The sequence below is a fragment of the Emys orbicularis genome, chromosome 7, assembly GCF_028017835.1.
Source record: "Emys orbicularis isolate rEmyOrb1 chromosome 7, rEmyOrb1.hap1, whole genome shotgun sequence".
NCBI classification, from domain to species: Eukaryota; Metazoa; Chordata; order Testudines; family Emydidae; genus Emys; species Emys orbicularis.
The window spans coordinates 112817243-112843343 of record NC_088689.1 but is presented as its reverse complement, the minus strand read 5'-3'; the positions used below and the strand labels follow the sequence as shown (position 1 = coordinate 112843343).

The 26101-nt window shown below is 47.0% G+C and overlaps 1 protein-coding gene across 1 annotated transcript in view; it reads right to left on the bottom strand.

The window, feature by feature from the left end:
- The window catches only part of PLXND1 (plexin D1), a 134679-nt gene that overhangs the window by 94790 nt on the left and 13788 nt on the right, over positions 1–26101 (bottom strand). The window contains exon 2 of the mRNA XM_065407389.1: positions 2412–2588. Coding sequence (XP_065263461.1) covers positions 2412–2588 — 177 coding nt within the window. The remainder of the gene's footprint in view (positions 1–2411; positions 2589–26101) is intronic.

Sequence of the window (26101 nt, the reverse complement as noted above, 5' to 3'; positions counted from 1 at the left end):
GATACAGCCATGGGGAGATCTTATGCTTTTGGACTGGAGCTGACTAGACCTAACCTGGTCTAACTTCTGAGTAATTCAGCAAAAATACCTCTGCATCTGTGTACTGGGTTCCAGCACCTGACATCAGGATGACTTAGCAGAAAATCCCTGTATCCCAGGGAGGGTGCTAGGCTCTGCCATGCTTTTACACTACACTGTAAGCTTAGCAGCTTTGAAAGCATTATTTTTCCATTAACAACTCTCTTGATTGTGGCACAGATAATGGTCCCTATGATATGCCAGCCAATCCTGCAGTATGTTTGATTCCCCATGTGACTGGCAGCCATCATTGCTGCTGGGGGAGCTGGTCAAACACTACTTCTGCCCTCCTGCCGTCTTTTCTTGGACAGCAAAGATCTGAATTATAACCTACACAAAATATTCTGTATGCCATGCCAAGTAACAAAGAGCCCTGAAGGTACAAAGGCTTCTGGTTACGCAGCTGTGTTGCAGAATTAAATTATAGCTATCTGAGCAAATTATCCCAGTCAAGGGTAGTCAGGAGCCTCTCTCTAATGGACGTTCAACAGATAAGGCTACTTTCTATGATACGATAATGGAAGCAGAACTGTTAATACTGTGTGAACGGGAGCTGCATGTGGGATGTGTTTTCACCCTTGGCCCTGTGCACCTGGCTATGACGTCAATTGCCTACCACCCTGTTGGATTACCTCCCCCTCTAGGCAAAAATGAAACCAGAGAGCTTCTCTGAGATCTTTCCCACTTTTCTGCCAGGAGCACTTGGAAGCAATGAGAGAAATTGGATTCATTTTCTCTTCTCCAAGTATTTTGATCCAATATTCCAAATTATGTATTATTAGCTCTGGGCTGAGATAAAGCAGATTCCAGCCATGTCTCTCCTAGATGGGCTTTTTCTACTCTATGGGCTTACTGAGGCAGGGACTTTAGTGAACTGCTGTGATTGGCTGGAACGTAAACCTTCCTTTGGCAAACTCTAAGCATTGAGGTTATTGAAACCTTGGCCCTGCACCTTGGCTCTTGACTGAGGCTAGTGCATTGCCCTACATTGCCTTCAGTGCATTGTTTCAACAGAGACACAATATTATATGCATGGATTCACACCTGCTTCAGAATTTAGCATTGGGGAATGATCACTCAGTGATTCTTTGATTCTTCAGTCTATAAGGAGCTTTTAAAACCCATCAAATCAAGGGAAGAATTTATTAGGACACTGCTAATAAAAAAATGCTGTAAAATAGCATTTCAACTGCAGTCTTTTGTTTCTACAGTATATTACGGTAAAAACAACACAATCACATTGTAGCCTTAAATACTGATTAACAGATACCAATTACCAGGCAATGTATATCATTGTATAGATTAAAGTAACATCCAGTTACTTCTTTATTGCAGAATGAAAGCCTGTGCTCAGAGCGAGCTTGTCAAATGATATTTTTTTTCTATTACTGTGAATACAGTAATGGATAAATGGGCTGTACTGAAAGTCCGAATGACTGAACTCTTTATTCTCAGTGCAGTTACAGCGTGGGCAGCACCAATGCACACTTCCTTCACATTGCCGTGTTAACGTGCCTCAGCCCGGCATGGGAAGGGCCACTTGTCAGGGTCCAATAGTCCTCTCTCTCAGCTGAGGCTGCCAACAAAGGTGCCATATGATGGTGGTTTGTGCGAGATGGACACCTCTCTACTGCAAACTGGACTGGGACTGACAACTTATTTCACACAGGCCACCAAACAGTTCTGAGATGATCAACAATAACAACACTTTTCTAGTGCCTTTCACCCAGGGATCACCATTTGCCCACATTACCCAATTTCCCTGCAGCCAGCTCTGGGGTGGAATATATCAGCTAGTTAACAGCGCACAGTGATGTGACATAACATTTGTAGGATGGGAAGCAAATGCAATGTATCCAGCTGAAACTGCCAGGGGAATTTAGGTAGGCAGCGTGCAACTTCAAGTTGGCATTTAACCAGGACACAAGTAGTAACAACCCTATTCTTATGAAAAATGTCATGAGATATTTAATGACAACAAGAGGTCAAAAACTCTGTTTTATGCCTCATCTGCAAGAAGACACTTCCAGTAGCACACTGCCCCATACTATTATGTGGGGTGAATCACTAAAACCACTTCCTGTTGCATCTAGGAGCAACCTGGTAGTCACTCATCCAAGAAATGAGCCAACCCACCCCTGCTTATTTTGGGAGGCCTGCAGAACTACACACTGTGAGGTGGTACAGCAACAGCTTTCAGTTACTGCCATCCTGAGTACTATACAAACCAATGGTCCGAGAGGTGAAAGGCTCCAAACCCCACCACCCATCCCTGAACCATCAACTCCCTTCAGTGCTTCATTCTTATCTCTCTAGTAACATGCTAATTTTACCTTCAGGAGTCTTCCATTTGCTGTGCCCAGAAACACAACGGTGTAATTATTGACACTGGAAACGGCCACCGAGGTGAGGCCCTGGTATTTGAACACTGGTGTTGCCTTTATGGGTTGCAGGATGGCCAAAGGGTGTTGGAGATGGGCTGCTCCACAGTCTAATTGCTCTGGCTGAAGCTGAAAAGAAACATTCATGTCAAAGCGTGGCAACAAAATAAAATACTTCTCACTGAGAATATACCCTCTGAACAAAACAACCCATTGAGGGTTCTATGCCTTAACATTGGATAGTAAATGGTAAATATTGGTGAGTAGTTACAATTGAGAAAATGGCTGTAATAGTGGCACCTTCTTACTCATTAGATCTGCTCTCTGGGGGCCAAATCCTGACCACTGCACAGGCTCAAGAAAGAGAGCTTTGTGCTACAGGGCTTCATAGGAGCTGAGGGAAGAGAATCCTTCTGCCCATACTGCAGGGCACCAACAGAGTCACTTGGAGAGCACCACTACAGCTTCAGGTCTCCACAAGTGTCTAAGGCCTCTGCATTCCCTACATCCACTTGCCAGAGCCTTATTCCTGAACCTACTATGCAATCCCCTGTGGTAATAATGTGGAGAGAGCCCCATGGTACTCAGGAGAGCAGAGTTCCCTGTCCAGCCTCTGCATGATTGGGATGTCAGTTCCATGGACTTTGAGACCTCTAACACCCCTCCTGCCATTGTGGAATGTATTGAATCATTCAGACCTGAAGACAGCTGGCAACCAATTGCAATTTTTTCTCTTTTTCTTTAAAATGAAAGGGTAGTCAGGATTGTTTTTAAATAGAGTGACCCTGAATAGCATTTTCATATGAGCAAACTTTGCTGAGATTGAGGGCTGTAAACTCAGGGCCCAATCCTGCTCCTACTGAAGTCAAGGGCAAAGTTTACACTGATTTTAATGGGCTGGATTCTGATACCCCTAATCATGTTTAATAGTACATCACTTCATGAATGGCCCATTGACTTCAATGGGACTATCTGTGGAGTAAGGTGCTGCTCACTGTCAGTACGGGTGTCAGAAGCTGGATCGGGCCCAAGGCTACAGTGGCACAGATAGGCCACAGGATACTGGAATGACAAAATTAGATCAGAGCAGAGAGAGTTAAGATTTTAATTCTTAAGGGTTCCTGATGGTCCTATGACAGCCCAAAGGGATACTGGAGCCCTGGGCAAGGAATTTTCTAGCATCCTCCTTCGTCTGAGTCCAGAGAGAACAAGCAGCTGACAATAGTTAGATTGAAAAATACTTTTACAAAAAATTCACTTCCCTTGCACTCTGTCTGCAAAGCTTGTTATCCTCTATGATCTTTATAGATCCTCTTTGTTTTGCTGTCCCATAGGCCAGAGAGACTTGCTGCTTTAAACTGAGTGTGTGGGAAATCCATCCACGTAGTTTAAGAGTCTTACACAACTCAGCTACTTCTCATCAACCCCCACATGCTGCCTGGCTGGGGTGGCTGCCTAACCACAACATGGCAAAAAGCCCTGCAAGGAGAGGAATCAGCGTTGGAACTTCTTGGCTCAGGGATACTGAGTGGGGAGGAGGGGGTGGCTGGCAGTGAAGCAGTGCTGAAGGAGCACGCAATGAACTGGAGGACAGGCTGGGTCACAGAGGGATCGGAGACAATCCAGGTCAGGGACTGGGTTGCCTGTCACTGATGGATCCCCATTGCTCTCTATCCCTCTGAGTGGCTCCAGGCAATATGACTTTATGGCTAGAATGAGGTTTGGGGACAGGGTTAGTGGCAGAGGGAGGGACTGCATAGGCGCCGACTTCCCCTCTTTCATGTGTGTGCTCGACCCCCCCTCTGCCCCTGGTCCCACCCCCACTCCACCCCTTCCATGAGGTCCCGCCCCTGTCCCACTTCTTCCCACCTCTTCCCTGCCCGCATTCCAACTCCTTCCCAAAGTCCCCGCCCCAACTCCGCCCCTCCCTGCCAATATTTCAATTCCTTCCCCAAATCCCCACCCCCACCTCTTCCCCGCCTCCTCCCCTGAGCACGCCACGTTCCTGCTCCTCCCCCCTTCCCAGAGCGTGCTAACGGTGCCAAACAGCTGTTTGGTGGCAGCCGGGCGGGAAACACTGGGAGGTAGGCAGAGGAGGTGGGGCGGGGTGGAGAGGGGAGCTTGGCTGCCAGTGGGTGCAGAGCACCCACTAATTCTTCCCCGTGGGTGCTCCAGCACCCACGGAGTCAGCGCCTATGTGGTGGCAGGTGGAACAGCTCCAGGGACCCTGGGGAGAACACACAGGAGCTGCTACATCCTCTCAAAGGGCACAAAGCATGCCCCTGCTCCTGCGCTGACAGCACAGGTGTGTACAGTTGCAGAAAGGGATGGCCAGGCCACTAGCCATGCTTCTTGCCCCTCAGCCACGTCCCCTCTGGGGCACGGATGACCTCACGCTGCCTTGCCTGCCATCCCCAGTGCTCAGATAGTGCAAGAACTAGCTGCCCCTTGCAAGCGGAATATTGCCAGACCCAAGCATTCCAAAACCATGAGTCAATCTCTAAAAAAATCACGAGACTGACTTAAAAATAATAAATTTGGGTCATTATATTTACCTCCTGGTTCAAAAGCCTTTGCGGATTAATGTTTTTAACTTTTTCTCCACAACCACAATGGGTAGAAACTTTCAATTAAAAAAAAAAAGTAGCTATGATTCATCCAACATAGCATGACTCCAGGAGCTGGGGCTTTCAGTAAAACCAGAAATAACACAAGAGTTGGCTACACCTCATGGGTTTGCAAAGGATTGGGAAACGACTCCCCTGCACTTTCCCTCTGCCATTGTGCACGTGGACACGAGCAGCCACAATGTGGTTCTTCCTGATGTCCAAAACAATGCTGGGGTGGGGTGGCCAGCACCATACACACTGTTTGATAATTGGAGAGCGGTGAGTCAGTGACTTGGCTGCACTGCCCACCACAACTAGCCTACCTGTCAGAGAGTTAAGGCAGGGGGGAATCAGCAGAGAGCTGCCTAAGCTAGCCACACCCGTGGGGACTTAGGCACCTAAGTCCAGACCTGAGGAAGGTGCCTACCTGTTCAGGATTCTCAGGCCACATGCTCACTAGTGGAAATATAGGTGCCTAGGGGACTTTAATGGTGGAAATCATGACACCTTGTGAAACACAGCCCACACTTCCCCACCCTTGCCTAAAGCTTTGAGTTGGACATCCCTAAACCAGGAGAGACTTGCCCATGTTACAGCTTTTGCTACAAAACCTCAGCTGCCAGGATTACAAAATTTTTGGCAAGCAAGGGCCCAACACCCAAGTCTAGCATCAGCCCAGCTCCCTCGAGTTCAGAGTCCGGGGATCCCCCCATTATAGCTCCATGCAGAAACCACACTGAACTGTGGTTTCAACTGACGAGGGTGGCATTTTCAATGGAATTTCACTTTGACCTTTCGGGTCTGGTTGAACCTTACACTAAAAGCGACACTCGAGTGGAGTAAAGGCCAAGGGGCTGAATCTGCAATAGGTTAAGACCAGATCTGCGCAAACCAGAGATGGACCAAAACCAGGGCCTTTAAGTTGCCCTACTCCACAAAGACAAAAATTTGGTGGTTCAGATTAATTGGAAACTAAAACTGAAACCTGGGCCTGATTTTCCCTTGTTTTGCACCTTGTATCATTGATTACAGCTGTGCAAAGTGGGTGTGGAATGCTCCCATTCTGATTTGTTAGTACTTTACACTCAAATAACACTAAGGCCAGGTCTACACCCAGCCGCTAGTTCGGCGGCTGGGAATCGAAGTTCTGGGTTCGATTTATCGCGTCTGGTCTGGACGCGATAAATCGATCCCGGAAGCGCTTGCCGTCGACTGCGGTACTCCAGCTCGGCGAGAGGAGTACCGCGGAGTTGACGGGGAGCCTGCCTGCCGCGTGTGGACCGCGTCTGAACCGCGGTAAGTTCGAACTAAGGTATGTCGACTTCAGCTACGTTATTCACGTAGCTGAAGTTGCGTACCTTAGTTCGAATTTGGGGGGTAGTGTAGACCAGGCCTAAGATGAGCAAAGGCAGGGAACAATCGGCTCCATATATGGTTTTGTTTTTGCCTAATTGGAATTTGGCCACCTGGACCCATCTGTAGAGCAAGCCAACACAGCCAAATTCCCCCAGCTTCACTAACGCTGCCCTCGGAAGCTCTTTCTCTGCCACACAGTACCAGTATTTGGAAGCCTGGCGGGGCTTACACAGATTGCCTGGTTCCTCCAACACATGTCCAAGATTTATGGCCTTTTTCCCTCTGACTCCTGAGTGATTCTCCTTACAATTTCTTCCCTGACAATGTGGATGGATTTGACAGCATTCAAATGTCACAACAGCAATGCTGTTAAAAATTTACCTGGAGACTCCCCCACAGAGGCTTTTATGCAATGCCCTGGCTGCACCTAAAGCCTTTTGAATGAATGGTATGTTTCTACAGCCATTATAATGTCATCTGTGGTGTCATTTCCATTGCTCATCTTGACGCAAGAAGCCATTGAAATGCCACCTCTGCCGCTCACTGGTATGTGGCTATATATGACACCCTAACAACAGCAGGAAGGGTGCAGATATGTATGGGGGTGACCTCCAGCTGTTACAGTAGCCTAAAAGAAGAAGAATCAAGGTCCCAATTCTGCAAAGTACTTAAGCACGTGGCTAACTTTAAGCTTGGGAACTGTCCCACTGACTTCAATAGGGTTACTTACACGTTTAAAGCTGGACATGTGTTTAACTACCTTACTGAACTGGGGCCTAAATGCAAACAACTCCTTCAGAATAACACCGGGTGGTGCTGATTTAAACAGACCAAATGCAGGGGTCTGAAGATGCCTCTCTCTTAGGCCTGGTCTACACTACGAGTTTAGGTCGACTTTAGCTGCGTTAAGTCGACTTAAGCCTGGACACGTTTACACGACGAAGCCCTTTCTTTCGACTTAAAGGGCCCTTTAAACCGGTTTCTTTACACCACCTCGACGAGGGGATTAGCGATAAAATCGGCCTTATGGGGGTCGGAATTGGGTAGTGAGGCCGGAATTCGACATTAGTGGCCTCCGGGAGCTATCCCACAGTGCTTCATTGTGACCGCTCTGGACAGCACTCTCATCTCAGATGCACTGGCCAGGTAGACAGGAAAAGCCCCGCGAACGTTTGAATTTCATTTCCTGTTTGCTCAGCGTGGAGAGCACAGGTGACCATGCAGAGCTCATCAGCACAGGTAACCGTGATGGAGTCCCAGTCCCAGTCTCAGGATCGCAAAAGAGCTCCAGCCTGGACCGAACGGGAGGTACGGGATCTGATCGCCATCTGGGGAGATGAAGCAGTGCTGGCCGAACTCCGAAACAGTAAAAGAAATGGCAAAACATTAGAAAAGATCTCCAAGGCCATGAAGGACAGAGGCCATAACAGGGACGCACAGCAGTGCCGCGTGAAAATTAAGGAGCTAAGGCAAGCCTACCACAAAGCCAGAGACGCAAACGGAAGGTCCGGGGCTGAGCCGCAAACATGCCGCTACTACGAGGAGCTGCATGCCATTCTAGGGGGTGCAGCCACCAGTAGCCCAAGCGTGTGCTATGAGTCCCTCACTGGAGACAGGGAAGCGGGTTCGGCGGACGAGGAAGATGAGGATGGAGAGAACATCATAGATAGCTCACAGCAGCAAGGAAGCGGAGAAACCAGTTTCCCCAACAGCCAGGATATGTTTGTCACCCTGGACCTGGTACCAGTAACCCCCGAACTCACCCAAGACCCTGTGGGCACACAGGGGACCTCTGGTGAGTGTACCTTTGTAAATATTACACATGGTTTAAAAACAAGCGTGTTTAATGATTAATGATTAATTTGCCCTGGCAATCGCGGCCAGTACAGCTACTGGAAAAGTCTGTTAACGTGTATGGGGATGGAGCGGAAATCCTCCAGGGACATCTCCAGAAAGCTCTCCTTCATGTACTCCCAAAGCCTTTGCAAAAGGTTTCTGGGGAGGGCTGCCTTATCCCGTCCGCCATGGTAGGACACTTTACCACGCCAGGCCAGTAGCACGTAGTCTGGAATCATTGCATAACAAAGCATGGCAGCGTATGGTCCCGGTGTTTGCTGGCATGCAGACAACATCCATTCCTTATCGCTCTTTGTTATCCTCAGGAGAGTGATATCATTCACGGTCACCTGGTTGAAATGGGGCGATTTTATTAAGGGGACATTCAGAGGTGCCCCTTCCTGCTCTGCTGAACAGAAATATTCCCCGCTGCTAACCACGCGGTGGGGGGGAGGGGTGAAGTGACCATCCCAGAGAATTGAGTGTGTGGGGGAGGGGAGTTAGTTGGGTTTGTGCTGCATGTTAAACCTGAAACCGCAGCCCCTCCTTTTACATTGCAAACCCATTTTAAATGGCCAACCCAACGGGTGCTTGGTATGGTTAATGAGAGCAGTACTGTTTTAAACCATCCCCACTTGTTAACAAGGTTAAAAAAGCCAAAAGACTGTGTCTTACCATGGCTGCCTGCAAGCTGAAATCTGTGGCCTGGAACTGCGTGAGTGATCTCTCACACCAAACAGGCAGGCCCTCAATATAAGAGGAAAAATGCGACCTTGTAACGAAAGCACATGTACTGTGTGATGTGAACAGCAAAATCTAAAGTGAAAGAGTGTACCCATTGTTCTCAAAAATGTATCTTTTTTAAACAACTCTCCCTTCTCCTCCACCAGCTGCAAATGTTTCACCTTCACAGAGGCTAGTGAATATTCGAAGAAGGAAGCGAAGGACGCGTGACGAAATGTTCACTGAACTACAGACTGCCTCCCACGCTGACAGAGCACAGCAGAATGCGTGGAGGCAGTCAATGACTGATTTTAGAAAAGCCCAATATGAGCGAGAGGAGAGGTGGCGAGCTGAATCGCTGGCTGAAGAGCAGAGGGTGCGTGCTGAAACGCGGGCTGAAGAGGAGAAGTGGCGTCAGCTTGTACTCAGAAAGCAAGAGTCGATGCTCCGGCTGCTGGAGCATCAAACTGATATGCTCCTGCGTATGGTTGAGCTGCAGGAAAGGCAGCAGGAGCAGAGACCGCCACTACAGCCCCTCTGTAACCAACAGCAGGAGCAGAGACCGCCGCTACAGCCCCTCTGTAACCACCAGCCCTCCTCCCCAAGTCCCATTGCCTCCTCACCCAGACGCCCAAGAACACGGTGGGGGGGCCTCCGGCCACCCAATCACTCCACCCTAGATGATTTCCACAGCAATAAGTTTTAAAGTTTTAAAGTGCAGTGTGTCCTTTTCCTTCCCTCCTCCCCCACCCATCCCGGGCTACCTTTGCAATTATCCCCCTAGTTGTGTGCTGCTTCCCTCCTCCCCCACCCATCCCGGGCTACCTTTGCAATTATCCCCCTAGTTGTGTGCTGCTTCCCTCCTCCCCCACCCATCCCGGGCTACCTTTGCAATTATCCCCCTAGTTGTGTGCTCAATTAATAAAGAATGCATGAATGTGAAGTAACAATGACTTTATTGCCTCTGCAAGTGGTGCTTGAAGAGGGGAGGGTAGGGGAGGTTGGGGTGCTTGGTTTACAGGGTAGTAGAGTTAACCGGGTGCGTGGGGGGGGCTGCAATTTCATCAAGGAGAAACAAACAGAAGTTTCACACCATATCCTGCCCAGTCACAAAACTAGTTTTCAAAGCCTCTCTGATGCGCACCGCGCCCTGCTGTGCTGCTCTAACCGACCTGGTGTCTGGCTGCGCGTAATCAGCGGCCAGGCGATTTGCCTCTACCTCCCACCCCGCCATAAATGTCTCCCCCTTACTCTCACAGATATTGTGGAGCGCACAGCAAGTAGCAATAACAATGGGGATATTCTTTTCGCTGAGGTCACAGCGAGTCAGTAAGCTGCGCCAGCGCGCTTTTAAACGCCCAAATGCACATTCCACCACCATTCGGCACTTGCTCAGCCTGTAGTTGAACAGGTCCTGACTCCTGTCCAGGCTGCCTGTGTATGGCTTCATGAGCCATGGCATTAAGGGGTAGGCTGGGTCCCCAAGGATCACGATAGGCATTTCAACATCCCCAATGGTTATTTTCTGGTCCGGGAAGAAAGTCCCTTCCTCCAGCTTTCGAAACAGAAGAGAGTGCCTGAAGACGCGAGCATCATGTACCCTTCCCGGCCAGCCCACGTTGATGTCGGTGAAACGTCCCTTGTGATCCACCAGGGCTTGCAGCAGCATTGAAAAGTACCCCTTGCGGTTTATGTACTCGGTGGCTTGGTGCGCCGGTGCCAAGATAGGGATATGGGTTCCGTCTATCGCCCCACCACAGTTTGGGAATCCCATTGCAGCAAAGCCATCCACTATGTCCTGCACGTTTCCCAGAGTCACTACCCTTGATATCACCAGGCCTCTCATTGCCCTGGCAACTTGGATCACAGCAGCCCCCACAGTAGATTTGCCCACTCCAAATTGATTCCCGACTGACCGGTAGCTGTCTGGCGTTGCAAGCTTCCACAGGGCTATTGCCACTCGCTTCTCAACTGTGAGGGCTGCTCTCATCTTGGTATTCTGGCGCTTCAGGGCAGGGGAAAGCAAGTCACAAAGTTCCATGAAAGTGCCCTTACGCATGCGAAAGTTTCGCAGCCACTGGGAATCGTCCCAGACCTGCAACACGATGCGGTCCCACCAGTCTGTGCTTGTTTCCCGGGCCCAGAATCGGCGTTCCATGGCATGAACCTGCCCCAGTAACACCATGATTTCCACATTGCTGGGGCCTGTGCCTTGTGAGAGGTCCATGTCAATTTCCTCATCACTATCGTCGCCGCGCTGCAATCGCCTCCTCCTCCTCAGCTGGTCCTCCTGGTTTTGCTTTGGCATGTCCAGGCTCTGCATATACTCCAGGACAATGCGCGTGGTGTTCATAGTGCTCATAATTGCCGCGGTGATCTGAGCGGGCTCCATGATCCCAGTGCTAGCTATGGCGTCTGGTCTGAAAAAAGGCGCGAAACTAGTATCTAAAGACCAGGGGAAGAAGGGAGGGAGGGAGGGAGGGGCGGGCGACTGACGACATGGCGTACAGGTACAGGGAATTAAAATCAAGAAAGGTGGCTGTGCATCAGGGAGAAATACAAACAACTGTCACACAGAATGCCCCCCCCCCCCGAGATTGAACTCCTAAGCCTGGGTTTAGCGGGCCGTTGATTTGACGGAGGGAGGGGGGAAGGAAATGAATAAAACACAAATCTATTTTTTACATCTTAAGACGACAGTGCAGCATGACTGATAGCCCTCGGCATTTTCTGGGTGCTTGGCAGCCAATACTTGGCAGCAAATAGTATACTACGACTGGTAACCATCATTGTCCAACGAGGACGGTTAAAGGCAAGGGGTTGCTGCTGTGTAGCAATGTAGCCCCACGTGTGCCAGCCACATGTCTGCCAGCACCCAGATCGCCCTCGGCCTTTTCTGGGTGCTTAGCAGACAATACTTGGCAGCAAATAGTATACTACGACTGGTAACCATCATTGTCCAACGAGGACGGTTAAAGGCAAGGGGTTGCTGCTGTACAGTAGCCAGAAGGCTCGGTAAAGGCGCTCAGGCTACAATAATCTATGAGCATTTCAGGCAACCTCTAAATTTACTTGCTTTCAGACCTGAGGAAAGCTCTTCTTTCAGATCTGCTGAGCACCCAGATTGCCCTCGGCCTCTTCTGGATGCTCAGCAGACAATACTGACAGGACGGTTACCAGTCGTAATAAACTATCTACTGCCAAAAGGCAAGGGGCTGGTGCAATGCAGCCCTACGGCTACCAGCATCCCGAGCGCCGATGAAGGCTACTACTCATGCTGCACCGTCTACCGCCAAAAGGCAGTAATCTGCTGCTGCTGTTTAGCAATGCAGTCACACGTTTGCCGGCACCCGGAAGACATATGGTGACGGTGAGCTGAGCTGAGCGGGCTCCATGCTTGGCGTGGTATGTTGTCTGCACAGGTAACCCAGGTAAAAAGGCGCGAATCTATTGTCTGCCGTTGCTGTGACGGCGGGGGAGGTGCGTGACGCAATGTACCCAGAACCCCCCGCGGCACTGCTTTGCATCATTCGGGCATTGCGATCTCAACCCATAATTCCAATGGGCGCCGGAGACTCCGGGGACTGTGGGATAGGTACCCATAGGCACCCATAGTGCAATGCGCCGGAAGTCGACGCTAGCCTCGGTACTGTGGACGCGGTCCGCCGACTTCATGCACTTAGAGCATTTTATGTGGGGACACACACAGTCGGCTGCATAAAACCGGCTTCTATAAATCCGACCTAATTTTGTAGTGTAGACAAGCCCTTATTAGCATACTGTTTGGGCCTAACAAACTGCAGCTCATTCAGTGCTGTCTATCAGGATCTCAAATCTGAATGGAACTCTATACACACACAAATCTCAATAGTCGCAATATGCTGGGTTAAAGAACAAAGCAACTTTACAAGTGCATTACACTTTGCTTCTTTGGCAGTTTATTACCATTTTTTTATTACGAGATCCTTACTGCCAGTGTAAGGAGCTGCTCGTGCCACATAGCAAATGTTGACAATCAGCCTATTTAGGAACATTCCTGCCTGAAGAGTGTATCTTTACTGTAGATTTGTTCCTTTGGCTTTATTAACAGAAATGGGCCCAAACCAGATCAGAGGTCTGATCACCCTCCAACTTTGGAGGTATTCAAATTCCCAATCCTGCTTTGCTTCTAGGCCCATCTCTAGATGCTAAGGGCCAAATCCTGAGCCTATCATGCATGCTGAGTAACTAGGCTGTGTGGGCAGGGGTCTCTGTGGAGCTAGGGTTGCCAATTTTGGTTGGATGTATTCCTGGAGGTTTCAACACATGACATAACCTTTAATTAAAGATTAATCTTTAATTCCTGGAGACTCCAGGACAATCCTGGAGCGTTGACAACCTACGTGGAGCTAAGGAGGGAAGGAATACTCTCTCCAGGAAAGGGAGAGGCAGAAGTGCCCTCTGCAGCAGCTGCCTCAGCCCTTCAGTAACCTCTACAGCTCCTACACCCACTGCTACACAGCTGGAATCTACAGTCACAGATCTAGTGCTTCCCATGTATAGCTGTGCAGTAGGGCATAGGTAGCACAGCACCCACAAGGCTGGAATGGGTTCTCTAGGGACTCGGGAGCAGTCTGTTCTTTGGTCATTCCAAGTGCCAGGTCAGGAATCCCGAGCAGACGTCCATATGACACTGGTGTCACTTGCACAGCTGGTGTCATCACTGCCATAATCTTAGGGTATGTCTACACTGTGATTGCAGCTCGTGTAGACATATTGTTGGCGCGGGTACCAGAGCAGTGAAGCTGCAGCAGTATTAGCTTCCGTGTGGGCTAGCCTGTGAGTAATTATCCACGGTTTGAGTCAAGTCTGTACAGCCCGCTGTTGCTTCACTGCTTCAAGACCCCAGATAGCTAGTTTACAGCTAGCTCAGGTATGTCAGCTCCAGCTTCTGCAATCGCACCTCATGATTGCAGAGCAGACTCTTGCTTAGAGATACTTTTAGCAATTCTATGGGGAAGACCTACAGTGTTGTCCATGCACATGTCACTCACAGGAGAATATTCCCTTCTTGAATAATCCAGGGAAATCTTAATTCGCTGTCCAGACAGAGTAAAAGGCTTGCAAACATTTTCTAGTATTCATCTCCACATTGCTGCTCACAAGTTTATGGCCACACGCTACAGACTAAGTTTTGTCCAAGAAAACCAACATGATACTTGGTTCTCCCTCCCCCACTGGCAGACACCACGGGTTCACTAGCTTTGTTGGTCACATCAGACAGGAAGTAACAAAGCCTGATCTGAAAAACTTTTCTGCTGGAGCATGTGCCAAAAAAGGGGGCAACATATACTCAGAGTTATGGTGCAGTTTGTGAGCGACCAAGCAGAAGGGATGAAGTGCTGCAAATGTGAATGATTTTGCTCAATGTATTTTGCATTTTTACACCATTAGGTTCTGTTAAAAAAATCTCAGCAAAATCTCCTAAAAAGTGTTTAGATTTCTCCCTGAAACTAGACAACACAATTCCCTTTTAATATGCAGAGAATATGACAAGCCATTCATTTTTTCCTATTTAATAGTCCCTTCTATGTTCAGCCAAACTTTTACCAAAATGTATCTGACTAGATACATGTATTTGTCATTGTGATAGTAATTATCCTTAGATTTTTCATCCTCAAAGCTCTTTACAAATATTAACTACCCAGAGCTCATTACTCAGAAGTGTGGTAATCCTCATTTTACAGATGGGGAAACTGAGGCACAGAGCAGTTAAGTGATTTGACCAAGGTCCCAGAAGGAGTCAGACACACACCTCTTCAGAGAAGCAGTCCACTAATATGATAGGTACCTCTATTCTTGCAAAGATCACCCACTCCCAATTAGAAGGATTTCAGTCTTTCCTCTTGCACATTGCAGAGCAGAGTGGAAGATCCTTTCTCTTCTGTGTCTACATCTTTGTAAATCATAAGTTGCTGAGCTAAGATAGTTGCCAAGTGGTTAATGGTAAACAGGATGTGGCCATTCTAATATAGACAGAAGTTTATTTGGATTTGCACACATCCTTCCTCCCTAAAACACCTTTCTTCAGATTACATCATCTCCTCCAAAGGGAAGCCATCAGGGACAGGAAGTGTTCCCCTTACTTGGATTCTAGGGTGGGGTCATCCCTTCTGTTTTGCAGTCTGTAAAGTGCAGTACCAAGATGTATTTTAGCTTTGTTATTTTATGATAAACTGGAAGTGACCAAGTTACATCCTTCTCAGTGAAATATCACTTTAGCTACTTGAATCACACTCACGCAAACACTTAAGTCATGAATACAGGGGTAAAAGTGATTTTAGGTACAGCATGGGCCAAATTCTACTCTCAGTTATACAAGAGTGACTAGAGGGTAGGGGCCCTGAACACAGACTTTGTTTCAATATCTACAATATTTTATCTTTTACCTATCATAACAAATCTGCGACCATTTGTATTTCATCACTGTCTCTGCTACACACCAGGGCCACTCAGAAATTCACAGGAATAGTATGGATAGAACTTGGATCCTTCAGCTCTAAAACACAGCACCCTGCCACTTGAACTAAAGGAAAATCTCCACTATCAGTTAACAGTATGGGACCTATGATACATGCCCAGCTAAGCAGCTCTGTTTCCATCCAATTGAGGACAGAGGTACAACACACATATATTCTCTCCAGCAGGGCTTTTACAATAGGTATTTTCACTATTATTCACAAATGGTACAAATTGACTCAAGTCCTAAATAAAGTCTAAGAGGAGGTTTAGTTAGATTAGCTCTTGAGTATGATCTCAAAAAGAAAGATAAAAGATTTAAAATCCTAACTCATCTAAAACTACAAGCTATTATATGTCATAAATTCAGTTCTTCTTTATCTCAACCTTAAAATCGGCCATGAACTGAAAAATGATTTACCAAAGTTTCCATCACAACTATTTCATCCCCAAGAGCTCTGAATGAGAAGCTAGATTGCAGGATGTCAGCTTCGGAAGGAAGTCTGCTGGAAACAGAGGGAGGAAGAGGATTGGTGAGGCAACACTCAGGAAACCCATGAAATGTACTGATTTTTGTTTCCTGTGTTTGTGACCTTAAAAATAGTTCTTGTGCAACTTGAAATGCCGGGTTTATGAATCAAAACCAGGCTGCAGCTTGAAAAACCTGCATGCTTCTGCTTTAGCAAGGCTTCTTCTTCCTTTGCCTCTGAAAGCATTAGAGTGGAACAGTAAGTGGACACAGTGTCTAACTCCCTCATGCATCTTATCAGAGTGGATTAAACTGCTGGCTTCTAACATGCCTGGAGTCCTGGGAAAATGACACAGCGAACATCAGATAATCCGCTCCAACTTGTTGATTTGTGGGACTTACAATCATCTTCAGAGGCTCAATATTTGGCAGTTGCCCCTACACAACCGACATTTTCAGGCCATTAATTCTGTGATAAAAGGGCCCTAGCTTTATCTCTGGCCTTTCTTAATGTAAACCATTAGCTTTTATTAAAGTTTAGGTATAACTCAGGAAGAGCTATGATATGCAGAGAGAACATTCCAAATAATTTGGGAATCGTCTGGGGAGAACAGAGGACTATGAATTCGAGCTAAAAAATACACTCCAGGGAAATACTCTTCTTCCAGGAGTTGTAGATACTAAAGCAAAATGAGCGATACTTGCGGGCAGAGTCAGCCACATTACAAAAACAAAAAACACAAGCTCTCCTCTGTTTACAGCAAACGCAGACTTAGGGCTTGTCTTCACTACCCGCCGATCCGGCGGGTAGCAATCGGTCTATCGGGGATCGACTTACCGCGTCTAGTGAAGACGCGATAAAATCGATCCCTGATGGCTCTACCGTCGACTCCGGAAATCCACCGCGGCAAGAGGCGGTAGCGGAGTCGACGGCGGCGCGGCAGCGGTCGACTTGCCGCCGTCCTCACAGCCAGGTAAGTCGACCTAAAATACGCCACTTCAGCTACGCTATTCACGTAGCTGAAGTTGCGTATCTTAGGTCGACCCCCCGCTGTAGTGTAGACCTAGCCTCAGCCACAGAGTTCTTCCCAGGAGCAGTCTATTCGTTATGGAGGGCTCTCAGTAAGGCTAGCATTTTTTACACACAATCAAGTGTTTATCTGCTGGAGTGTTGCAACCTGAGCTGCCAAAAATCAGGCTTTTAGGACGCCTGGATGAAAATGTAATCCTCAGAAGAGGACTCTACTGCTCAGGGTGCGTCTACACTACAAGCGCTACAATGGCACAGCTGTAGTGCAGACACTTGCGACCTTGATGGAAGAGGGTTTTCCGTCGCTGTAGTAAACTCACCCCGTGGAGAGGCTGTAGCTAGGTCAATGGAAAATTCTTCCGTCAACCTAGCGGTGACTACACAGGGGGTTAGGTCATCTTAACTACATCTTTCAGTGGGATGAATTTTTCACAGCCTTAGTGAGGGGTCAACCTAAGTTTTATGTGTAGGCTATGGCAACCTAACCAGCCACTTTGATTGTAGCGCTGCAGCACAAGGAAGCATGATCAGAAAGCTGGTGTAACATCCCACCAGTTTTGGTCTGAAAAAACTGGAGACAAGTCACCATGCCCTCTCAACCATTTGATGCATTTATGACGTTGATTCCAGCTCAGGTTGAAAACCGCTGATAAAAAACTGAATTTCTCCAAGAATCGGTGAACAGAAAATAACCAACCCCCACCCTTTCACAAGAACAACACATTTCCTCTAAAAGGACGTTAAATGGGACTTGCGCCCAGTTCACACTATTTGCTAAGAATATGTCTACACTTTGAGCTGGGGCTGTGATTCCCAGCTCCAGGAGCCAGACTGCACTACCTCTCATCAAGCTAGCATGATTAAAATAGCCACAGCAGCGCAAGCAGCAGGAGGGGCTAGCTGCCTTGAGAACTCGCCTAGCATCTCCAACAGGTATGTATTTAGGGCAGCTAGCCCTTCCTGCTGCTGAAGCTATGCTCCATTTTTAGTGCGCTAGTTCAATGAGAGCTTGCACGAGTACGTCTCCTCGAGCTGGGAATTACACCCCAGCTCAAAGTGCAGACAAATGCTTGAATTGTAAACTCCTTGGGCCTGGGACTGTCTTTCTGTGGTTTTGTGTGTATGTTCGTACAGCGCCTAGCACAGTTTGGTCCTGGACTATGATTGGGGTCCCTAGGTACTCCCATAATACAAATAATCAATCAATAATAAATAACTGTCCACTGCCAATTCCAGCTGGATCACTTCCTCTCCATGGGTCACTTCTCAATCATCATAGTCTTTTGTGTGTGTGTGTGGGGGGGGGGGTGTCTGCACGCCTACCAGTGAGCCAGATCCTTGGCTGGTGTAAATCAGCATAATTCCATTGATGTCAATGGAGTTATGCCAATTTACACCAACTGAGATCTGATCCAACGTTGCAACTCAGTGTCCAAATAATAAATGAGACCACTATGAGAAGCTGTTAGGAGCATTTTAATAAACATTTGTGTTTACTTCATGCCTTTTGAAACAACTGATCTCTGCTCAAGTCTAAGCAGTTACAGTTCAGAGAAACATGAAACAATGCTTCTAGGATGCAAGTTTTAATACTGAAAGAGCTGTAGGGGATAGGTCAGTAGCTCTAGGGAAGCAGGAGGGAATGTAAATGAAACCGCATGAAATCTCAATTGCTGATTTCTACCCTGGTTAAAACCATTCTGCTAAGTACTGTAGATCCTTCTGCTATAAATCCCCAAGGAAAAGACCCTTGCCAATACTCATTCTTCCCAATAAAGGGAACTGTCCTCAATTTTTATCATCACATAGTTGTTAGAGATGGAGAACAAGGGGTTAATTCTAGTTAAACATTGATCCAAAAAAATGCCATAACATCCAATTAATGAATGGTCTAAAGCCACATTTGCTAAATTGCTGCAAAGCCAACTGCTGGAAAGTTGGCAGATTGAAAGACAGGTGGTTTAAAACCTTAAAAAAAAAAAAAAAAATACCCACAGTTGGATCCAGAGAGAGATTTGGGGAGTAGTCACTCCATGCTTCATATCCGTCATTGGTTTGTTTTAAACAGTTTTGTCTCCAGCACTTACATCTTAATAGATTTATGCCTGATTCTGATCTCAGGAATCTTAATGGACTTTTTAGGCCTGATTCTAATCTCATGTACACAGGTTTTACACTAGTGTGTAACTCTACTGTCTTCAGCAGAGTGACTCCTGTTTAATACAGATGACGGTGAAGTCAGAATAGGGCCCATAGCCTCCAGCATTTTGTTTCACAATGGATTATGATGTGGAGTTTTGAACACATAAATCCAAAGCATCAAATACTGCCACATCTTTTTTAGGCTGACGGGATTTACCTTTTTGTGCCAGCTGTGCTTGTGCTAGAATGAATGACCCACATGCTTGGGAGTGTCCGGCACACAGCTTGGCTAAGACTTGAGAAGGGGAGCAGAGGTGAAATTAGACTACATTTTTCTGCCCCACCAGTTCTGGAGGCAGCTGGGGGCTAAACCAATAAACTCATGCTGGCTGGTAATGACCCTGAATGTTGGGGGGTAGGTAGCATAAAGCCAGCTGTGCCCGCTTTAGCCCCCGGGGGATTCCACTATGGAAAGGGAATCAACCCCTGCTTGGCTGCGTGAGCCAGTGTTTTGGCCATTTCTGCACAACTGGAGCAGTGCAAAGAGGACAGAACAGGACCAAAGATCTGGCACAATGACCAGCTTTGCCAGGAACATCACTGGGCCTGTGAGTTTTTTCAGTGAAATTCTAGACATTTTTAATACAGAAAACACCAGTGTCCTCAGCTGGCCACCTCTGTATGTAAAACAAACAGGGTTCCCCCCCCCCCACTTAGAATAAAAACTGGACTCAGCAGGACTCCCCACTGAGAAGCAAGAGTGCCGCAGTCACTCATTTAAATTGGGAGTTTCTAGACCCAAGTCAGGAGAGCTAATGGCTCACTGAATGGATGTAATTGCGCATGAAAAATCATTAACAGATTTCCTCTGTCAGACCCTGATGACTCATCATTTTGTTTACAAATGAGCATTCACTGTACCAAAGCCAATGACATCAAACAGAATAGAAGCATCAGTTGAAAGGGAAGAATAACCACTACATCAGTTCACCAACTCTTTCCATCTGCCGTAACGGACTCATGTAATCCTGATGCTGAAAACGGACCCTTCAGCTTCCATAGAGCTTCTCAAGTTTAGGATTTCTTTCTTTCTTTCTCCTCTCTTCAGTTTTCTTTTTCTTGAGAGCTTCTTCTCTACTGATAAAACCCTTCTTTCCCTCTTTTGACTCACACTCATTTCAGGTCAAACCCTGTAGTTCTTTCTTAATGGTTTCAATGGGAGCTTGCCTGACTAAAACTGAGGGAGGATTTCAGGATATGGACCTTAGATTTAAGTAAGCCGAGCAAACAGAGAGCAAAGCTGCGAGTGAGCAGCAGCAATCTCGGTTAGGTATTTTGTAGAGGGATGCAAAACATTCTGGAGTTGAATAAGTCACCAGCAACCATTTTTTGCAATCAAAGTATTTTAGTAGTGAATGATGACTCTTTGGACAATAAAAGAGGCAAGATTGCAGGAGGCCTTTTGTGATCAGCTCTGGGATACCCACATCTAGTCGGTAGTTTTGCCATTTATAGACTTTCGGTATTTGCTAACAAAAGAAACAATGCTTAAGAACTGTTTGTTTGAAGAATAATGAATAAAGTTGCCAAAACGAATAGGCTGTTTTTATTGTTCAGCACTCATAGCAGACCATGAGGGTGCCCTCAAAGTAAGCAGGGAATGCACTGGGTGAAAATGAAATCTTCTAAATTGCCTCACCAGGTGAGGGAAGATGGTCCACTGGTTAGGCTGAGATTCAGGAGAGCTGGGTTCAATTCCCTACTCTGCCACACACTTCCTTTGGGACTTTGGGCAAGTCACTTAGCTTCTCTGTGCTTCTGTTTACCATCCATAAAATGGGGATAATGGCACTGCCTTACCTCACTAGGGTGCTATAATGATAAATACATTAAAGACTGGGAGGTGCTTGGACACTATAGCGATGGAGGCCAGATACATACCTTAGACAGATAGCCATGCCTTGAACTAGGATTCAGGGCCAGAACCTGCACTAATGACCAGAGCCCATCCACTCCCCTAAACCAACAAGATATCCTGGAGGCAAGATTTCTAAGTAGAGAAAAATCAAGGGCAATCTCTAAATATCTCTCATAACCAATTTCAGACCAGATTAAGCAGCTGCAACTTTGTTGACTTCAGTAACAGCTGCATCCACCCTTAGGGTATGTCTACACAGCAAAGAAAAACGCATGGCTGGCCCATGTCAGCAGACTTGGGCTGCGGAGCTGTTTCACTGCTGTGTACATTTCTGGGCTCGGGCTGGAGCCTGGGCTCTGAGACCCTGCGGGGTGGGAGGGTCCCAAAGCATGGGCTCCAACCCGAGCCCAGAAGTGTACCCAGCAATGACACAGCCCCACCACTCCAGCTCTGCAAGCCCGAGTTGGCTGGCATGGGCCAGCTGCGGGTTTTTCTTTGCTGTGTAGACATACCTTAAGTATCTGAATTTGGCGCTCAGACTAACACTGGAGAACCAGGAGAATGCTTGGTCACACAAGGCCAAAATCTTTCAGTGAGTAGAGACCTTTAGATACTGTCTATTGACTGTTCTAAAACAGGGAATGATTTTGTCTCCTACTGTCCAAAATACTGATTTCATCTAGGAAGGAACCCAAAGCTGGGACAGAAAATGTCCGTAAACTCTTGGGTGGCACAGTGGAAAATGGCAGATCCCATCAAGGCTTATTCAAGATGTTATAGTACATGAGCTGAACTGGAGAGTGCAGTGAGACAATGGAAACAAGTGCAACGATTGTATGAAAACCACCCAAAATCTCCAATAGCTGGTGCAGTAGGGTTAGGGCACAGGCATCACCCAAACTGCAATAGCTTAAATGAATAAAGTACCAAGGTAGCAGAAATCCACCAACCAGGAGGCCTTTCTATTAGAGGTGTTTTGTATTTAAAACATAACGGCATGTGGAGGCCTATTGATGCCTGAGAAGGGAGGAAGAACAAAGCCCTTCCCACCACCAACCTTACATTATTTCTTTAATGCAAGACAGTCTCCTCCACCATCTTTTCTCACAGGAATTGGTTAGAATCCCAACTACCCATCAATCGCACAAGTCTCAAACACTTTATAGGTGACTCTAGAGTTATCTTAGCAGGGAGGCACGCTAACCCAGACACTTCCACCAGTTCTGGAGGATTTTGGCAAAGCAGCTCCTCTTAAAGTCAAGGGGAGTCATGTGGTTAAAACCCAGCGACAAGCTCTGACAGTGTAGGTGCCTGAATTTCTAAAGACAGTGTTCAAAGCAGGCCTGAGTATGGCGCTAGCACAGAAGCTCCGTGTTAGCACATGACCACCATTGATCTGAATTTCTGTTTCTTTAAAAGAAAGGTCTTTCGTTATTTCCCTTGAAGGAGAAAAACGTGATCCAAAGACTAAACGTAAAGAGAGGTGAATGTTAATTTGAGAGTCTTATGGGACCTGTTCTGCACAGCTCTCTCCCCGCGTTACCATGAAACTCATATGCCCCTCTTCTCCCCCGCTCAAGCCTGGACTGCAACTGCAACATTACACGAGATCTCCCCTCTCCAAGAACTGCTAAGGTCCAAGGGTGTTGTCAGGGCAGGTGTTTTATGTTGCAAAGGAGCTGGGGGAATGGACGTCATCTATATGTAATGAAGTAGTGAAGTTATTAATGCTGGAAAATTTTTAAAAAATGCCTGCCCTCTACAGAAACTCCACATCCTTCATGCTGCTGGGAAGAGTGGTCAAGCTTATTATGTTAGTATTCATCCTGTGTTAAATTTAATACTTCTAGATTATACAATCAAATCCCTGAAGAATGGGCAAGATGAAGGACTAAAGAATAACAGGCTCCAAAGAGACCATCCTAGCCAAAATAGTGTATATTTAAGCAATGAGATCCTGTATGTCCTTTAAAAATCACCCCTCTTGGAAATGCTGTTCTTCTGCCTGTGTTCTCCTGGGAGCAGATAATATATCAGTCCAAGAGTGCCTCATTCCAAGGGTATTCACACTAGTTTTGAAAGCTATACTAAAATGTCCTTCTTGAAATTGTTTGGAATAAGACGTCTGATCTGTTCAGACTATATTTTGTTAGCTGCTATTTCCTCAGGAGAGTCCCCCTTGCACCACTCAAGCTGTGTTTCTCATTTATGTTTAGCTTTGGCAACAGATTTCAAAATATTCTAACTCCTTCCCAGAGGCAGGAATTGTGGATTGACAATAAATTTGGCTCCTCAATCTTCAGAGGTTATTTTCTTAATACACTACTACTAATACTTAGCACTTCACATCTTCAAAGTGCTTCGGAAGCATTTCAGTGCGGGTCTGCTCTGAAAAATAGCCATTAACAAATACTTTGCACATGCTTAGTCAAATCTGCTTAGTCTAGTAACAAAGAGTCATTTTACTCATCAGCCCTGTAGAACAACAAAGTTATGGAGAACGAACCGCATTCTCATCCTTTTTGTTTATTGAATTCCAACAGTTCCCCCTGTGCAAACCAATTGAAGACAACTGTACTGCACAGGTGTCACTGAGGACATAGTTTGCTGTGCAGAACTTTTACTACAGGTGTTGATGTCCAAGAAGGAAACCACTCAGCTTTACTCTCAGATCCCAGGGGAGTTTTCAGGTCTGATAGCAAGTAAAAGAATTTTTTCCCCTAACTGAGTCATAGAGTTTAAGGTCAGAAGAGACCACCAGATCATCTAGCCTGACCTCCTATATATAGGTCACAAACAGCACCCCACACCCACACACTAAACCCAACAACCAAAATTCAACCAAAGTATTACAGCCGACAGGAGACTAGACTTTTACTGGCAGAGAATAGGAGGGACCAAGGTGTACTAGGTGCCCAAGGCCCCCACAATGGCAGGGAAATGATTAAGTGTGATATACCCAGATAATCCTGGCAAGTGAACAACACTCACATGCTACAGAGGAAGGCAAATCCCATACCAAGGTCATTACTAATCTGACCTGGGGGAAAATTCCTTCCCAACCCAACATATGACAATCAGTTAGACCCGGACTATGTGAGCAAGAACCAGCCAAGCATCTGAGACAGAGACTACTCAGTGCCACCTCAGAGCTCTGGCCCTCCCTCTCCAACATCCCATCTTCAGCCATGGCCATCCCACAACAACAAAAAACAGAATACACTGGGGGAGGGGCACTCTCTTCCTGACCCCTGCAGGTGGCTGGCTGAAACTTTGAAGCATGAGCTTTTAGGAACATAAGACACAAACTGAAAGTGAGCCCTGTTGAGCCCTGTCCCATATCATCACAAGTTACCCCATCATTCAGTTGCGCGCACACTTGATATGTAAATCACTGAGACAAGAAACATGAAATCCGATTATGCATCTTCTATAAAGTCACTTGGTAGAGTACAACTGAAAGGGCTCAAAAGGTCAAACCCTGCACTTTAAGAGCCAAACCCTGCTTAACTTACTTTGGGGCAACTCCCATTGACTCGGTCCTAACTCCTCTATCTTAACACACCTCTAAGGTAGGTGATATTAGCCTGTAGCAGGGTAGACACCTGCTCCTGCCTGGAAGGGCCTGAGATAGCCCAGGGAGCAGGCAGCGCGAAGGCTGAACCGACTGGGGGAAGTGGCTGCAGCTGGGGCCATGCCCCAATCAGGCCTCAGCTGGCCCTATATAAGAGGCTGGGAGCCCGGAGCCTCTCTCTGCCTTCAGAGAGAGAAGGGCCTGGCTGCAGGGAGCTAGACACAGAGTACCTGGGTGGAGCAGGGCTGGGGAGCTCCAGCCTGGAAAGCCCCAGGCTGTGGCCTAGGAGAAGGCCAAGGGGTACTGGGGGTTGTAGAGGGCAGCCCAGGGCTAGTCCAAGGCAGCAGGTCCAAACCCCCCTTGCTAGTGATGAGTGGCCTATACTGCAGTCTGCCCCAGGGAGCGGGGACTAGTTGGTGACTGGCAGTGGCCTAGTGCTGAGGCAAGGTGGGGTTAGTGGGTGGGGGTTCCCCAGGGAGGGGAGACCCAGATCTGTGGGGTACTGCCAGGGGGCAGCATCCCAGTAATAGGGGCACCGGGTCCTGGGAGGGACACAGGGGCCAGAAGTAGGGACAAGATGGATCACCGGCCTGCAGAGGGCGCTCCAGATGCTGGACAAGCTGATTCCCCGAAGCAACCAGTAGGGGGCGCTGCAGGGGTGAGTCCAGACCTTTACATAGCCCCATGCTAAATATTGAGAAAACTCAGAGATTAAATGGCTTAACTAGGGCCACAATGAATAAGAAAAGCCACCAGGATTAGAACTCAAGAATACATAGCTCCCAGGCCTGCCCTCAATCCACTACGTTACTCTTCCTTCTCTTACAGAAGGCATCTGTACAAGACAAATGACATTCTCCAGACTGTCAGGAGTAACTAGGATGATTAGCTCTGTAGTTATATAAATCCAAATCAAGGAAAAATCACTGACCTCACCAGATTCAGCAGTTGGAGATCTATTTTACCAAGTCATGATGATGTAAAGTACTTTTTTCTCTACTTTCTCAGTACACACTTTGCCCTGCCGTCTCTAAGTTTTGTGGAAACAGATGTTTCCAAGAGTGTCTGGAAAGATCTAGTAAATATATTAAAATCCACTGGGTGTTGTAGTGGTACCAAACCACAATTAAAATAAAAATCAAATTAGTATCATGAGGTGCATAGGAGGTAACATTAAATTTCAGATTCTCCCCAAAACTTTAAAACTTAACAGCAATGAGAGTCTTAATAGAGAGCAATTATTTCAGTGCAGATCTTGTTAACAAACTGCATAAGAGTGACTCGCTGCAGTTCAGAAACTCGAGAAGGGAATATATCTAGTAGCAAACATGGCCCAACTTTCCCTCCCTTTCATTTGTTGCAACCCAGTGGGAAGAACTTGATTCAAAACACAGGAAAAAAATAATTATTAAAAAAAAAAGTGTCTACATCAGTTGTTCTCTAAATGGGGATGCTTCTCCCAGTTAGCTGGGATCTAACCGAAAGCT